Source organism: Grammomys surdaster, unplaced genomic scaffold, assembly GCF_004785775.1.
Source record: "Grammomys surdaster isolate TR1022 unplaced genomic scaffold, NIH_TR_1.0 126187, whole genome shotgun sequence".
NCBI lineage: Eukaryota > Metazoa > Chordata > Mammalia > Rodentia > Muridae > Grammomys > Grammomys surdaster.
The window spans coordinates 7,024,972-7,041,020 of record NW_021620993.1 but is presented as its reverse complement, the minus strand read 5'-3'; the positions used below and the strand labels follow the sequence as shown (position 1 = coordinate 7,041,020).

General features: G+C 43.8%; 1 protein-coding gene across 1 annotated transcript in view; it reads right to left on the bottom strand.

The window, feature by feature from the left end:
* Pisd (phosphatidylserine decarboxylase) overlaps positions 1–15,187 on the bottom strand; it is a 50,715-nt gene extending 35,528 nt beyond the window's left edge. Inside the window, exons 1-2 of the mRNA XM_028758134.1 lie at positions 15,115–15,187; positions 3,155–3,234 (exon numbers count right to left, since the gene is read on the bottom strand). Of these exons, the coding sequence (XP_028613967.1) occupies positions 3,155–3,234; positions 15,115–15,179 (145 nt within the window). The 5' untranslated portion in view covers positions 15,180–15,187. The remainder of the gene's footprint in view (positions 1–3,154; positions 3,235–15,114) is intronic.
* Between the last annotated feature and the right edge of the window lie 862 nt (positions 15,188–16,049).

Sequence of the window (16,049 nt, the reverse complement as noted above, 5' to 3'; positions counted from 1 at the left end):
CAACCAGTGCATGGTCTAAATATCTTCTATGAAAAATCAGAAGTGGCTCTCCTGGGCAGCTCTTAATTATGATGTCATCCTTCAATTAGAGCTGCTCTGTAAATAAGAGAGAAATTCCCCTAAAATTTTCTCTGTCCAAATTTTCTTTTACTTTCAGGATCATCTAGACCTTGCTAAATATTACAGGCTGAACCCACTTTGATTTGTGTCTAATCAAAGTTTATTCTACAGTGCTTAATTTCCACTCAGGCTTTACCTAAACACTAAAAATCTCTGGTGGATGCAACTGAGCTTCTGAGTGTTCAACAACCATATTTGAAGGCATAAACTGACATGGTTAGTGGGATTAAAAAGAATGCTTTCCCCCTCATCCTCCAAGGTCAACTAAGTCCCAGGGAACTACAAAGCATCTCTCAAAATGTCCTGTACTATAACTGTGGAAGGAGTAAACTATAGTAAGTGTCCAGTCTACAAAAGAAGGAAAAAAAAATCCTCTATACTCCCAAATGAAGCAATGGTCAAGCCAGGCCTTTGACTTAGCCTAACAGAGGCATTAACTGTCAAAACAAAGACTAGAGGAGACAGAGGCTCCTCCCAAGACCAAGTAACCCTTGAGGACCAGATCTTCAACTGACCTTGACCAAATTAAAAAAAAAAAAAGAGAGAAAAATATGAAAATTAATTTTGGCTACCTACATAGTCTTCAACATCCACAGGAAGGTATAGCCAGGTTTAAAATGTTCATGTTTCTTTAACAGTCCTCAGCTCAGACACTATGCTCAACAATGAGATGTTATTTGGACATTAATTTCTCATTAGTGATTTGCTCCCTTGATGGCCTTATCTGTTTCTAGAAGGGTACTTTTCACAGCTGTAATACGATGCCCTGTATCCTAACCAACCATGTTCCCTGCCAGATACCCTGTTGTCAAACTCACAGGTTTGGGGAATTATTCAAGGTATCAAAATGGGCTGTGTATGGTGGTGCACACCTTTAATGCCAGCAATCAGGACAGAGAGACAGGTGGATCCCTCAGGTTTGAGAACAACCTGGTCTATGGATCAAGTTCCAGGACTGCCAGGGATACAAAGAGAGACCATGTCTCAAAAAACAAAAAACAAACAAAAACAAAACAAAACAAAAGGATGTTAAAACCATGTCCCTGGGACATTACTGGAGAACCCTACAAAAAGGTATTTTAAAATGTCACTTAGATGCTGACATCTGGTTGTGACCTCAACAAATGGAACCTAGACTTCGCTTGGGTTTGACCCATGTTATCCATCTCCACAGGACATTACAGCTGGCATAGGGGCAGAGGCATTGCTTGCTGGTAAGGTAATGCTATATGTCTTCTGCAGGCTTCTGGAAAAAAAGATTCTGATACAAAGATCTTAGCTACACAATTATGCCTCACCTTATTAAACAAACTTATGCTAACTATGATGTTAAGGAACTCTCCATTAACCTTGTCTGTTCGTGTCCCTATGAGGTTGTAGTAGAAGAAAGCCAATGGCTGAAGAAAGGTTCCTTGAGCTCTTACACCAGACAAATGGCTTCCTCCACAGTGTACATCTTATGGTAGAAGATGGTGACAGAAAAATCATCAATATCGCTGACACCTATGACAAAGTCTGCTGAGGAGTCTCTGGATGGCGTTCTTGCCTGTTCTATTCCTAAGGGCAAAACTGCCCCAGCTATTTTTCTAACTATGCTCAGTAGGAATTGTGGTTCTTCCAAAGTGTCACTTTTAATGTTACAAGTTACAAGTGCTACCTCACTCATACAACAACTCCAAAGATACACTCCATCACCAAATGGCTGTCTGGTGCTCTATCTTTGCCACTGGTTGTTTTACCATGACCCCCTTAGATCAATCCTCCCAAGGTACCATGACTGCTGCTTCTTCACTGTCAATCTTTTGTCAGTTGAAGCAGCTAAGAGCAGAAAACTTTCCAGAGCCTTAAAAAGCCCAGTCCTTGAGCAGAGACTTTGCTCTACCGATGTCTTTTCCTCTGTGGTTCTGCTGCACACATGAGCCTGCAAGCATGTGTCTCCTTACCCTGGTGAATCCCTTTCGTCAACTGTTGATTCTGTCTATGGCGCTTGAGCATTCTCTGCTGCTACCTGTTTTGTTCAAAAGTCTTCCTTAATTCTTTAACTGGCAGGGAAAACCAACATCATAAAGACCTGTAGGCTGTATCAATTGTAAGCTTCCCAACGTGGGAACTGGGAACAGAACCCAGGTCCTCTTCAAGGGAGTACATGCTCTTAACCATTGAGGATCTCTTCAATGTCTCTCTTAAGTTTTCAAAGTATGTTGGTAAGCAGAGATGGTTACTTCCCCCATGGGTAGTAACCTTTTGAGTACAGAGGCTGTGTCTCTGCAGAACAAAATGAAGACTTCAGGAGCACTGCTTAGGCTCTCCCTGCTGGATCCAGCATCAAGTTATTAATGAGTAACAGCCACAGTGTTCCCATTAGTGTCCATGTTTGTAGTAGGCTTTCCATTCTCATCAAACAGCTCATTTTATTCTCAGGGATAAGATGGGCCATCAGAAATAGCATCAGGTATGATATACAAATCATATATGTGGGTAATGAAAACATCACATTCTTCCCAGGCCACCAGTTCTTACTCCACAGTGCTGAGGGAGGTGGCACTCCATAGCACTTTCTACTCATGGCTCTCAACTGAACAATCTCTCTAGAGAGCAATTTGGCCTAAATATTAAAGTACATCAACTGTTTATAGAGCCTCACTCTATAGCTCAAGCTGTCTTCAAACCTATTATCTCCCGTCTTCAGCCTTCTGAGGGCTGGCATTATAAGAGGCATGCACCACCAGGACCAGCTCACACAGAGTTTCTGACCCAGGAATTCTAAATCTACACAGTTGTCCTGGAAATGGCCAAGGTATTGCTAAGACTGTCTGTGACAGAAAGAGCTAGAAACAAATATGTAAAATATGTGGATGGCAGTCACACACAGAATACTATGAAGACAATGGCATGGCTGCCGACAGCTACACACCAGGCCCCATGACCACACACATGTGCTTCAACAGGTTTTAATTCTAACAACCCTATCTTTTTCCAACTTCCAGTTGAGGGAACTAACGGAGGGCCAGCAAGACCTTTGATTGCTCCTTACCTGTGTTACAGGCTTGAAGAGGCAGTTTCTGTAAGGTTCCCAGAAAATGGCGTGTGGCAGTATATTCATAGTAACAGGGGCTACAACCAAGAAAAATGGATCATTAGAATTTCAAACTTTCATTCTATTCAGAAACACAACTGGCCTATTGGACACACTTATTTTCTCTTGAAGAAAATGTTGACTATTCTGACATTTGATCCTTAGCGTCACTCAGAAAGGCACACTGTCTGTCTGCTGTAGAAATGCACTGGGGATGATCCAATAAAATGTACTTCCTGGTAAAAGCTCACAAATGAAAAGCCTCTGGCACATTACAAAAGTAAATAAGTTAGTTTAAATTGAACCAGTTGGCAACTTAAAAAATGTTTTTAAGTGCAATAAAAATGCTCTTCACAGCTGATGGTTTTGGTGTGGTGTGGTATGGGATAGGTCTCACTGTTCTTCAAAGGGCTAGCCACTAGGAGTCTGACTATGCTCCAGTGAGTATATGGGCAACACAAACTAGCCTTGGTGGGCTTTTTTTTGGGGGGGGGGTGTTGGAGGGCACATGGGTGAGAGGGAAGACCCAGGAGGAATGGGAAACAAGTATGATCAGAATTCACTGTATGATATTCCCAAAATAATTAAAAATATTATGTAGGAAAATGCTTTTAAATTATGTTTAAACTCTGTGTATGTGTCTGTATGTGCTATGTGCACGTGCCTGTAGACCCCGTCAGACGGTTGTCAGTGGCCCAAAAAGGAGGGGTGCTGGGAACTGAACTTGGGTCATCTCCACAAACAGCAAGTATACACTCTTAACTACTGAGCCCTACTGGCAACTTATCTTGCCGCCAAGGTTCTGACCTTAAGTTTACTATATAACTCAGGCTAATCTTAATTCTTTGTTCTGCCTCCATTTCCTGAGTGCAGGGATCACAAGGGTGGGTCACCAAGCCCCGCTTGGCAACATTAATACAGTTTGGAGATCCTACAGTATTGCTATCAATGTGAGCTTCATGGCTTTAACCACTGCACCACAGTTAATGAGAAGAACGTCCTCATAAGAGAAGCTGAAATAGTTAACATCACAGAGTCTTCCAGGCTCTATCCTGCAGACATAGGGCTGGGTCAACACAGGAAAAGAGAATACAAACATGGAGTTTGCAGAATCTGAGTAAGGGTATCTGGGATTTTCTAGTTTTGGTTTTATTCGAGATAGGGTTTCTCTGTGTATCCCTCCCTGGCTGTCCTAGAACTAGCTCTGTAGACCAGGCTAGCCTTGAACTCAGAGATCTGCCTGCCTCTGCCTCCAGCATGCTGGCATTAAAGGTGTCATCCTCCAGCATCATTAGTTTTTAATAACTTTCCTAAGTTTGAAACTAGTATACAATAAAAGTTTTTTCATCATTAACTGGGATCATAATTAGCAGGGAAACAAAGTCTCCAAGCCTAGCCTTTCTGCACCATGAAGAAAGAGCTCATAGAAATCTGTATGCACTGAGCCCTGCTCCATAAACCTGACCCACTGGGAATTGAAAAGTCAGTGCTTTAAATATTCATACTGCGGATGACTTTTCCGGTTTAGAATGCTTCCTCTCTCTCTCTCCCTCCTTCCCTTCTCTGCCTCCTACCCCCCACTCCACCCCAATCCCCCGTTGTTTTGAGACAAGATCTCACGTGTAGTTCAGACTGACCTTCATTGTTCCCTCTTTGTGCCTTAGAGGGATTATGTTTGTGCATTACCATGTAGGCTCAAGTATACAATGTTTTCAACTGCCTTTTGTGGCTACTTTGCCCTACAAGCTGCAGTAAAACAGATATAAAGAAACATTTACCAACTCTCTCTGAATGGCATGACCTAGGAAGTGCCACAGCCTAGTGGAAATCAATGTATCTCAATGCTGATAACTGCTACACTGACAAGCAGATTATAGTAATTTCTACTTAGCAACTGGATTTCCATTCATCAAAAATCAAACTTTCAATTCTCTGGATTTCGACTTAGATAACACCTTAGTTTCCGACACGTGTGTTTCTGGCCTCCCCATGTGATGCACATGCAGGTGTGCACCCTTTTTTTATTTTTTGGAGGCAGGGAGGGTCTCAGTATGTAGCTCTGGTTGCCCTAGAACTCACTATTTAGGCTAGACTAATTTTGACTTTGCAGAGGTCCTCTGGGCTGTTTCCTGGACCATGGGACTAAAGGCATGCGCCATCATATCCAGCTTCAGTTTTCAAAATATTGATTGGAACTCTAGATAAAGAAACTATATCCTTATCAGTAAATGTTTCTTTCTTCCTTGGAGAACTTTATGATATAAAAATGTAACTTTCATTATTATTAACATCTAAATTGATTTTTTTGTGAAAACAGAAATGTACTTATGACCTTTAACTTATAGATAGTTAAGTCCTACAAACTATCAGATTTCAGTGTTTTGATTTTTTTCCTCATGAAACTTAAAAACACCCATGGTATTGATGGGGCTAATGTGATGGGCCTAGTTCCTCCTGTGAGAAGCAGGGTATCTTGGCCTGTGGGAGAGCCACTAACAAATTTAGCACTGGCCCCTTAGAACCACTGCTCTGACTATAAAACAGTAAGCCTAAAGCCCTGTTTTTCAAGTGGAATCAGAACAATGACTGTTACAACTGACTAAAGGGCAAAGTATGTTGGAAAACTGGGCTACATAGCAAAAGGCTCTCAAAACACAACAACAAAACAATAACAGAGGGGTCTACACACTCCTCTACTGTGTTTCTTCCAACTCAGTGCTTTGGGCAGCGTGAATGACACAACTCACCATTTCTGATACACAGCACTGAGGTGGCCTGTTTGTGCACCCACCTTCCCCCACAGACTGCCCCATTATTACCAGCTTCTCTGTCATGACATAAATCCTGTAATTCCTGCAGTTTATACAGATACCGTGCCCCACGCCTCTCTCTGGCTTCCACCCACCTTTCCTCTCTTTCATCAATCACAGCTTTTAAAGGGCTGCCTCCACTGTCAATCATGTCTTCATGGTTTGCTCAGATCACATCACCTCCAGTCAAAATTGCCAGCACCCATCATGTTCCAGAAGAAACTGTGTACTCCCCAGGTTTCTTTCTTGGCCTGGCAGCCTCAAAAATGGTTGACCCCCATCTCCCTGAATCTCACTCCTGATTTCTACCCACTCTCTTCCTGGAATCGCTCCCTTCAAACAGTAACAAATGACTTAGTGTTCAACTGAGAACACTAAGGTCCTCCAGAGAAGTTCAAGTCTCGACTTTTCAACCAGCTCCCCTCCTTCCCCTCCCCCCACTCTCATCTAAAACTGAATTTGTCCTTTTAGATGTCCTGACCTGGGGTAGCACAGCTTTAACTGGAACAAACCTGTTTCCTAGGCACCTGCTAGCTTCCATCTCCCAGTGTTTTTTGGGTGTGGTGTGGTGTGGTGTGGTGTGGTGTGGTTTCAAGACAGGGTTACTCTGTATAGCCCTGGGTATTCTAGAACTCTCTGTAGGCCAGGCTGGACTCAAACAGAGATCCAACTGCCTCTGCCTCCTGGGTGCTAGGATTAAAGGTGTGTGCCACCACCTGGACTCACGGCCTCTTTAGCAGCAAGTGTGAGGTGTACCAAGTACAAGGGACCCACCTCAAAGAGCTTTACAGGAAAAATCAGAAGATGCTCCTGAGTTTACCATGCAGGAAAAGGTGCTCTCCTTCACCTAATGTGTACAAACCCCACCCCACCCTGGGTGTGTGTGTGTCTCACATGTTGGTGCCCTGCTCTGTCACTCTGCCTTGTTCCTCAGAGAAAGGGTCTCTCACTAAGCCTGACATTAGTCTGGCAGCCAACAAGCCCCAGCAATCTTGTCCCTGCTCTCCCCTCTACACTGGGATCCAGGCTTGGGCACACGGTTTGAGTGTTAAGAATCTAAACCTGGACCCACAAGTGTGAGCAGTGTGGAGGTCTGAGTGAGACTGGGAGTGAGACTGGCCCCACTGGTTCATCATATGTTTGCAGGCTTATGAACTGTCTACAAAGATCAGGTGTGTACTTTCTGAAGAAAGTGTGTCACTGGGCATGGGCTTGGAGGTTTCAAAAGCCTATGACTGTTCCAATGTCTCTCTCCAGCTGCTGCCTGTGGGTTAGTATGTTAGTATGGCAAGCCCGCCTGCTTCCTGCTATAATAATAAACTAACTCTGAAACTGTAAGCAAGCTCCCAGGTAAATGATTTCTTTTGTAAGACTTGCATTCACCATGGTCTCTTTACAGCAACAGAACAGTGACTAAGACAAGCAGTAAACACTCGTCTGGCAGAACCATTACCTCACCCCCAACAATACGTTAAACACAAACAAACCAGGATCTCTAATGTACCAATGGTTGTCCTAGAAACTCACACTGTTGACTAGGCTGGCCTCAAACTGAATGATCCGCCTGCCTCTGCCTCCAAAGTGCTGTTATTAAAAGTATATGCTACCTTGCCCAGCTCTTTTAAGATTTATTTTTGTTATATGTGTGGATGTTCTGCCTGCATGTTTGTCTATGCCTGGTGTTCTCAGAGTCAAGAAGAGGGCATTGATACCCTAGAACTGGAGTTACAGATGGTATCAAGGTGTCGTGTGGGTGCTGGGAATTGACCCTGGGTCTTCTGAAAGAACAGCCACTGTTCTTCACTGTCTAGGTATCTCTAGTACCTACAGCATTTTCTTAGTTAGTGACTGATGTGAGAGGGCCCAACCCACTATGGGTGGGGTCACCCTTGGGCTGGAGAAAGCAGGCTGAGCTAGCCAGTAAGCAGCATCCTCCATGGCCTCTGTGAAACAGTTCCTGCCCTCACTGCTTCTGATGATGAACTGTTATATAGACACCTAAGTGGAATAAACCCTTTCCACTATACATTCCAGCACAGCAACAGAAGTCCTGACTAAGACAAGTTGGTATCAGCATAGTGGGGTATTGCTGTGATAACATGACCATGTTTTTAGGAGGATTGTGGAAGGACTTTTGGAACTTTGGGCTTTAAAAAAAAAAAAAAGCCACTGAGTAAGTGTTGAGAGCTCAGTGGGCTGTTCCGGTGGAGCCTGGAAGAGTATTGAGGGCAATGTAGATGGAGGGCTGGCTTGTGAAGTTTCAAAGAGAAATCTGAAGCTTCTGTCAGGGCTGTTTACTGTTTTGAATTAAGATCTGGTCATTCTGGTTAGCTGGGGATAAAGATTCAGCCATGATTAACAAGAGACTGGCACCAGAGAAACAAAACCATTACATTATTGGGGCAGTTATTGCTGGTGAGCTAGAGCTAAGACGTCAGTGGTGATTGAGAAGAGACCAGCATCAATCATTGAGATGAAATTCTCTGGTGGTGTTTCCTTGGAGTGAGCCCACAGAACCTACGTTTCAGAAGCAGCCTGTACCTCCTGCTGGCAGTTGAACTTGGTAGTGTAACAGTCACCCAGGTGGTACTGGTTTTGAAGGCATGAAAGGGACATGGAGGCTTGGTACTGAGGCAAGGCTAGAGTCTCAGAAAATAGCCCCGTAGAGGCCACTGGTGAGATGCCAGTACCATAGAATGACCAGTCGGGGTCTAGAAGACAAGTTGTGTGTGCTACAGAAGGCGGAGCTGGAGAAGTGACCCAGGACCCTTGGAGTCATCCAGAAGATCATGAATGGACACCAGACATTGGACATTGAGGCATTTGCACTGTTGGAGTGTGGTTTTGCTTTGTTCCAATTGTGACTATGCCCTGATTCTTCCTTCTTGAAGTAAGAAAGTATTTAACTTACTTATTTTTGATTTTACAGAAGCCTACAGTTGAGAGACTTAATTATTTGTCTGATTTGGTTCTTCAAGATAAGGTTTCTCTGTGTAGCACTGCCTGTCCTAGAACTCACTCTGTAGACCATGCCAGCCTTGAACTCAGAGACTGCCTGCCTCTGCCGGACTGCTATGATTAAAGTGTGAGTCACTATGGTCCAGCAAGAGATTGAACTTTAAAGTGTTTGAGTTTGTAGACTATAGGACTTTTTAAGTTTGTAAAATGTTTTATATGGTAAATGTTTTAATGTGTGATCATGGTAATAGACAAGGGTTGTGGCTTGGCAGTGAGGTACTCGTATGTCAAGTTGACAAGGGGTCAGTTGTGCTGGCTATTTTTATGTCGACACAAGCTAGAATCATCTGGGAGAAGGGAGCTTCAATTAAGAAAATGCCTCCAGCCAGGGAATGGTGGTACATGCCTTTAATCCCAGCACTTGGGAGGCAGAGACAGGCAGATCTCTGTGAGTTCCAGGTCAGCCTTGTCTCCAAAGCCAGTTCCAGGCCAGCCAGGGCTATATAGAGAAACTGTCTCAAAAGACAGAAAGAAAGAAACAAAGAAACAAAGAAAGAGAAAGAAAGAGAAAAAGAAAAAATGTTTCTATAAGATCAGGCTGCAGCCAAGCTTGTAGGGCATTTTCTTAATTAGTGTTTGATGTAGGAGGGGCCAGTTCACTGTGGGTGGAGTCATCACTGGGCTGTGGCCCTGGATTCATCAGACAAGAAGATTGGTACTATGGACATTCATGGTGTGGGTTGTTTGCAGAATGACAGATAACAAGAAGTGGCCAGACTAGGAAGTATTTTGTTTTGTTTTGTTTTGTTTTGTTTTTCAAGACAGGGTTTCTCTGTGTAGCCCTGGGTGTCGTGGAACTTACTCTGTAGAACAGGCTAGCCTCAAACTCACAGATCCGCTCCTGCTTCTGTTTCTCCAGTGCTGAGATTAAAGGTGCATGCAACCACCGCCCATCTAGGAAGTGTTTTGAAAGTAGAGTGTGCCTTTCTAAAGTGCTGAATACAGATAATGGACCTAGGTTTGATTCCCAGTATCCACATGGCAGTTCAAAACACCCATGTCACCCAGCTTCAAGGGATTCAATGTCCTCTTCTGGCCTCCATGGAAACCAGGCATGGGGTACACAGACATACATGCAGGCAAAATACGATAAACATTAATGTTTTCAGAAAGAAAAAAAAATAAGGCCTAGAGAGAAGAACAGATAAGCTCAATCAGGTGTCTCTTCTACAGAGAGAACCAAAGGTACATACATTTCATGCTCGATACTAAAGCAAAGTGTGCTGACACACACTCAGAATCAGCATCTGGAAGGCTGAGGCAGAAGGGCCAGCTTGGAGAATACAATGAGATCCTTTCATAAAAGTAAAACTAAAATGAGATGAAGCACTTGGTTTTGGCTCAAATCCTGTACAGCCTCAGGAAAATTCTAAATTCTAAGCCTCAGTTTTTTTAGCTGTAAGATCAGAACCAACCTCATTAGCAAAACCCCTGGTCCAGGGCCTACCACCTGCCTACATATAGCTACTACAAAAAGTAATGGTATTAAAAACATTTTTAGGGATGGAGAGATCCATAGCTCAGAGGTTGAGAGCCCTGGTTGCTCTTCCAAAGGATCTGGGTACAATTCCCAGAATCCATATCCAGCACATAACTGTCTGTAATTCCAGTTCCAGGGGATCTAAAGACACGAATGCAGGTAAAATGTCAGTGTACATTTAAAAAAATCTTTTAAGACTTATTTAATGTATGAGTGTTTTGGCTGCATGTATATGCATGTACTACTTGCATGGATGGTTCCTGAGAAGCTCAGAAATGGGCACTGGATTCCTTAGAACTGGAATTATAGCTAGTGAGTGAGCTGTCATGTGAGCAAGAGCAGTCAACATTCTCATTCTTTGTTTGTTTGTTTGTTTTGTTTCTTTGATTTCTCTGTGTAGCTCTGGCTAACCTGGAACTTGCTCTACAGACAAGACTGGCCTGGAACTCAGAGATCTACCCGGCTCTGCTTCCTGAATGCCAAGATTAAAGGTTTGCACACCACAACCTGGCCCAACAGTGTTCTCAACCAGTGGGGCAACTCTGTAACCCAAGACTTTTTCAAAAAAGAACACATTCAATTAGCATACACTAGGATTCATAGCATATCATCTTCAATTACCAATGTCCACCCTGTTTCCAGTTGTAAAATGTTTTTAATATTGTTTTGTCCACATGTCTGTGTACCACATGTGTGCAGTACCCAAAGAGGACAGAAGAGGGCATCAGATCCCTTAGAACTAGAGTTACAGATGGTCATGAGCCACCATACATGTGTGAGAATAATAAGTGCTCTTAATGGCTGAAGAGCTGAACAATCTCTTCAGTTCAACAAAAAATCTTTTTTTTTTTTTTAGTTTTATTTTGACAAAAGTTCACAGACAGCCCAGGAGAGCAATACAGAGACAAGTATTTGTACATGTTTAATTTTTATAGAAAATTGCCAGGATCTCATGGGTGTGTGTGTGCACACACGCTTTGCCTTCACATATATCTGTATACCATGTGCTTACAGTGCCTATGGAGGCCAGAAGAAGGTTTCAGAATTCCTGGAACTGGAGTTACAGATGGTTGTGAGTTGCCATGAAGGTGCTGTGGATGTAGCCCTGATCCCCTAGAAGAGCAGCAGCAGCTCTTAACCCCTGGGCAACCTCTCTAGCCCTATAACATATTTTAGTAGCACCACGAGTGCTAACATTTTAACTACAGTCCTCATTTCTCCCTCCTTTCTTTCTTTTTCTTTTTTTTTGTTTTGTTTTTTAAAGACAGGGTTTCTCTGTGTAGCCCTGGCTGTCCTGGAACTCACTCTGTAGATCAGGCTAGCCTTGAACTCTTGAACTCGGAGATCCGCCTGCCTCTGCCTCCCAAGTGCTGGGGTTAAAGGCGTGCGCCACCACCGCCCGGCTCCCTCCTACTTTCAAAAGCTAAGAGAGTTCTAAAGCTGAGCTGGTAGGTCTCCTGAAAAGCTTTATCCAACACTGTACTTGATATTTAAATATTTAGCAAAGTATTTTTTATTTATTTATTAAACTTGTTTATTAAACTGTGAAGTTCCTTAAGTATTAGGCCAATTGCAAATTAATTAATCAGTAAATTAAATAATGTATGTGGGTAATGTTTATGCATGTGAATAGGAGGTCAGAGGTCAACTTTGGGGGGTCATTCCCCATGAACCATCCAAAAACTTGTTGGATTTGTTATGTTTTGTTTTGTTGTTGTTGTTTTGTTTTGATATGGGGTCTGAGTATATATCTCTGGCTGGCTGACATTCACTATGTAGACCAGGCTGGTCTTGAATTCATAGAGATCCACCTGCTTCTGCCTCCTCAGTGTTGAGATTAAAGGCATGCATCTTGTTTTTTGAGACAGGGTCCATCACTGGCTTAAAGGTCACCAGTTAAACTAGAATGGCTGGCCAGTAAGCTCCGGGAATCCACCTGTCTCTACTCCATCACTGGAATCACAGGTTCACACCATGAAACCTTTTTTACAGACATTCTGGGAAAACAATGCAGGTCCTTACGCTTACGTTTTACCAGCTGAGCGCTATCTGCTGCCCTCAGCCAGACAGTCTTCATGTCTCCACCCTTCCCTTTCTGGCCCTGTGTCAAAGTGGTAAGGGTTGCGTAAGTATTTCTAATTGGAATTCCTTCATAAGGCACCACTCTCTAGGTACTACTGTCTAGACCTGCCTGAATCCACAACCTGGAGTGCTTGTATAAAACCCACAGCTCTCAGAGCCCCAACCTAACCTCCTTCTGAATACGAACCTAGCATAAGATTGGTTCATAACTGCTAATCTCTATCTTTATTAAACACTCCAGCCATCCCTATACTTTTTAGCAGTTTGGTGGTGATAGTGCTTGAGACACAGTCTTATAAAACCCAAGTTAGCCTGTGACTAACTAATGTAGCCAAAGATGGTCTTGAAGAGAGAGAGGGGACCACTCTGGGGAGTTGGTTCTTGCTCACAGTCTTGTTGCTCTAGCCCTGAGCTCCCAGAGTACACCAGTCCCCACTTCCTATCTCGATATAGGTGTACTGTGATTAGAGGTGACGACCACTTAATTTAGCTTTCTACATTGAGTTCTAAGGACAGACTAGGGCCAGCCAGTGCTTTCCCCAGGAGTTATCTCCCTACCCACTCTCATCAAACATATTTAGAAAACATGCATGACACTAAATTATAACCCAAGATACTATACTCTCTAATACTATACATCACTCAATTGCAAAACTTCAGGACTGGAAGGATGGCCCAGTGGTTAAGAACACTGGCTGCTCTTCCAGAACACTGAGGTTTGACTACCAGCATCCACATTGTGGCTCATACTGAGTAACTCCAATGGCTTCTGTGGGCACAATGTGTGTGTGCATGTGGTACAGATAGATATATATATATCTATATATATATATATACATGTACAGATAGATATATATATATCTATATATATATATATACATGTATGTATCTGTAGACCAGGCTGGCCTTGAACTCAGAAATCCGCCTGCCACTGCCTCCCAAGTTCTGGGATTAAAGGCGTGCACCACCACCCGGCTTGCTTTCCATGTGCGCCACCACCCGGCTTGCTTTCCATTTTTTAATGGTGAGTGAGGCACACCCTTTTTACCATCATTTAAAATTCTTCAGGAGCTGGACAAATGGCTCAGCAATTAAAGAGCACTAGCTCCTCTTCCAGAGGACCTGGGTTCAATTCCTAGCAACCAATGGCAGCTCACAACCATCTGTAATTACAGTTCTAGGGACTAAATGTTTTTTCTTCTGGCCTCCATGGGTACCAGGCACACACATGGGTACACAGACACACATGCTGGCAAAACATTCACACACACACAAACATTTTAATTGAGCAGTGTTGGTGGTGTAGAGATGGCTCAGCACCAGAGTTTGATCCCGAGCACCCATGTCACGTGGCTCACAACCACCTGTAATTCCTCCAGGAACTTCTTGATTGTCCTATGGACACCTGTAACCATACATATGCAAGTGTGTAACACACACAGTGTAAAAAGGTAGAAGTTGGGCTGGAGAGATGGCTCAGTGGTTAAGAGTACCGTCTGCTCTTCCTGAGGTCCTGAGTTCAATTCCCAGCAACCACATAGTGGCTCACAACCATCTGTAATAGGATCCGATGCCCTCTTCTGGTGTGTCTGAAGACAGCTAGCTACAGTGTACTCACATACATAAAATAAATAAATCTTAAAAAAAAAAAAAGGTAGAAGTAGTCTTTGTCCAAAAGAAGTAAGTATGTAGGCTGACTACTAAGTGACTCAGCCAACTTGAAAATTGTTTCTTCTCTCTTATTTTGGTTCTCTCTTCTCCCCTCCTACCCTTACAAAAAACAACAACAACAAAAAAAAAAAACAAAAAATAACAGCTGGCTCATGCCTGTAATCTCAGCCTTTGGGAAGCACTTGGGAGGCTGAGACAGGAAGAGTACTGTGATTTCGAGGCCAGCCCGGGTTACCTAATGAAATTATATCGAACAGACAAAAACAAAAACAAAAACAAAAAACCACCAAAAAAACAAAAACAAAAAACCAAATGAACAGTGACTTACAAGATCCCTCCCTCATGTCTCTCCCATTTCTAGCAGCCTAGGAACTTAGGGAACCCAGACGTTTGGGTTTTAGCAAGATAAGAATCACAATTCCATCACAGACTTTTCAGATAAAGAAATCTAATCCTTTTGCCTCAAAGCTTTAGAACCCCAAGAGGAAGTCGCTTTGCAGTGCTGTGCTCTTCCAAGTTACAGCATCCTGGTAGGAACGCAAACACCTGAGAAAAGAAGATCGACTCTGCTTCCACTCTATAGAGAAAAGCAAGCAGCATAATACGGGTTTGGTTGTCCCTGTGCACTTCCACCGAGCTGGAGAGGACCGGCGAGAGCCTTTAGGCCACACCCGAACTCATTTCACAGTCCATGTGGTGGCTTGCAGCACCTGCTCCAGAGCCAAGGGAAAGGTGGCTCCGTGTCCTTCCTGTCAGACCTACTCACGGCAAGCTGGCGATGAGAAATGACTTCTCTCCCCAGAGCCTGGCTTGGTCTGTGCTGACCCCTGCCCCAGCAGCCTTCCGCCTGGCCATACCTGCTCCGCCACGCCACACCTCCACGTAGCGAGCGCACACACCCGAGGACCCCAGAAGCCGCCATCTCGCCTCTTCCTGGGCGGACACGCCCCCTTCCGCCCTCGGACGCTCGCCCTTGTCGTCACCGCACCAATCAGGAACGTGGAAGGCTGGGCCCGGAAGCTTCTGCGTACTGCTCTTGGCCGCCGCCGCCGGCTCCGCCACAGCAGAATGTGTGGGCAGGCCCGCCAGTGCGATGGGGTACGCCGCTCCTGCGCCCGAAAGGTGTGAGCCACTTTGTGCTCAGTCACGCTGTGTGTGCATATCACCTGCATGCCGGCGCCCTCTAAGGCCAGAAGAAGGCGGTGGATCCCTTGGAGCAGAGCATCTATTCTATTCTTATCTCATTGATGGGGCTCTAGAGGCGAGGGCTTTATGTAAGAAATATGAGAAGCTGTCAAACGAGGCTCCTGGTGATGGTGCTTTCGCCTGTTCTTTGCAGTTATGAGGGGAAAACGAATTTTCAGTGGTTCCTAACAGTTTTTTTTTTGTTTCCCTAAGCGCTGACTTGGAGACCCGCAGCCCATTTTAAAGAAGTCAGCGAGGTTAAGCAACTTTCTCAAGGGCACATTAACCCCTCAAAGGGCTCACAAATTGTATTTCTACATCATTGACGTCAAAACCCATGACTTGAACATTTCGCCCCTTTTTAAGGCCCTAGAAAAATGGCTGAACCAGGATGCAAAAACTAAAGGAAGGCAGCCCTGATTTTTCTTCTACTAAACACAGTTGTCTTCACCAGATGGATAAGTTAATTAGTGCTTTAGATTGTTTCTGGATAGTTATTTAAATTGAGTTACAGCAAAACGCCACTAAGTGGAACCTAAGAAGTCACAAGTTTGATAATTCAAGACCGACACCTCCCTTAATCCTACTTTTTTTTTTTTTTTTTTTT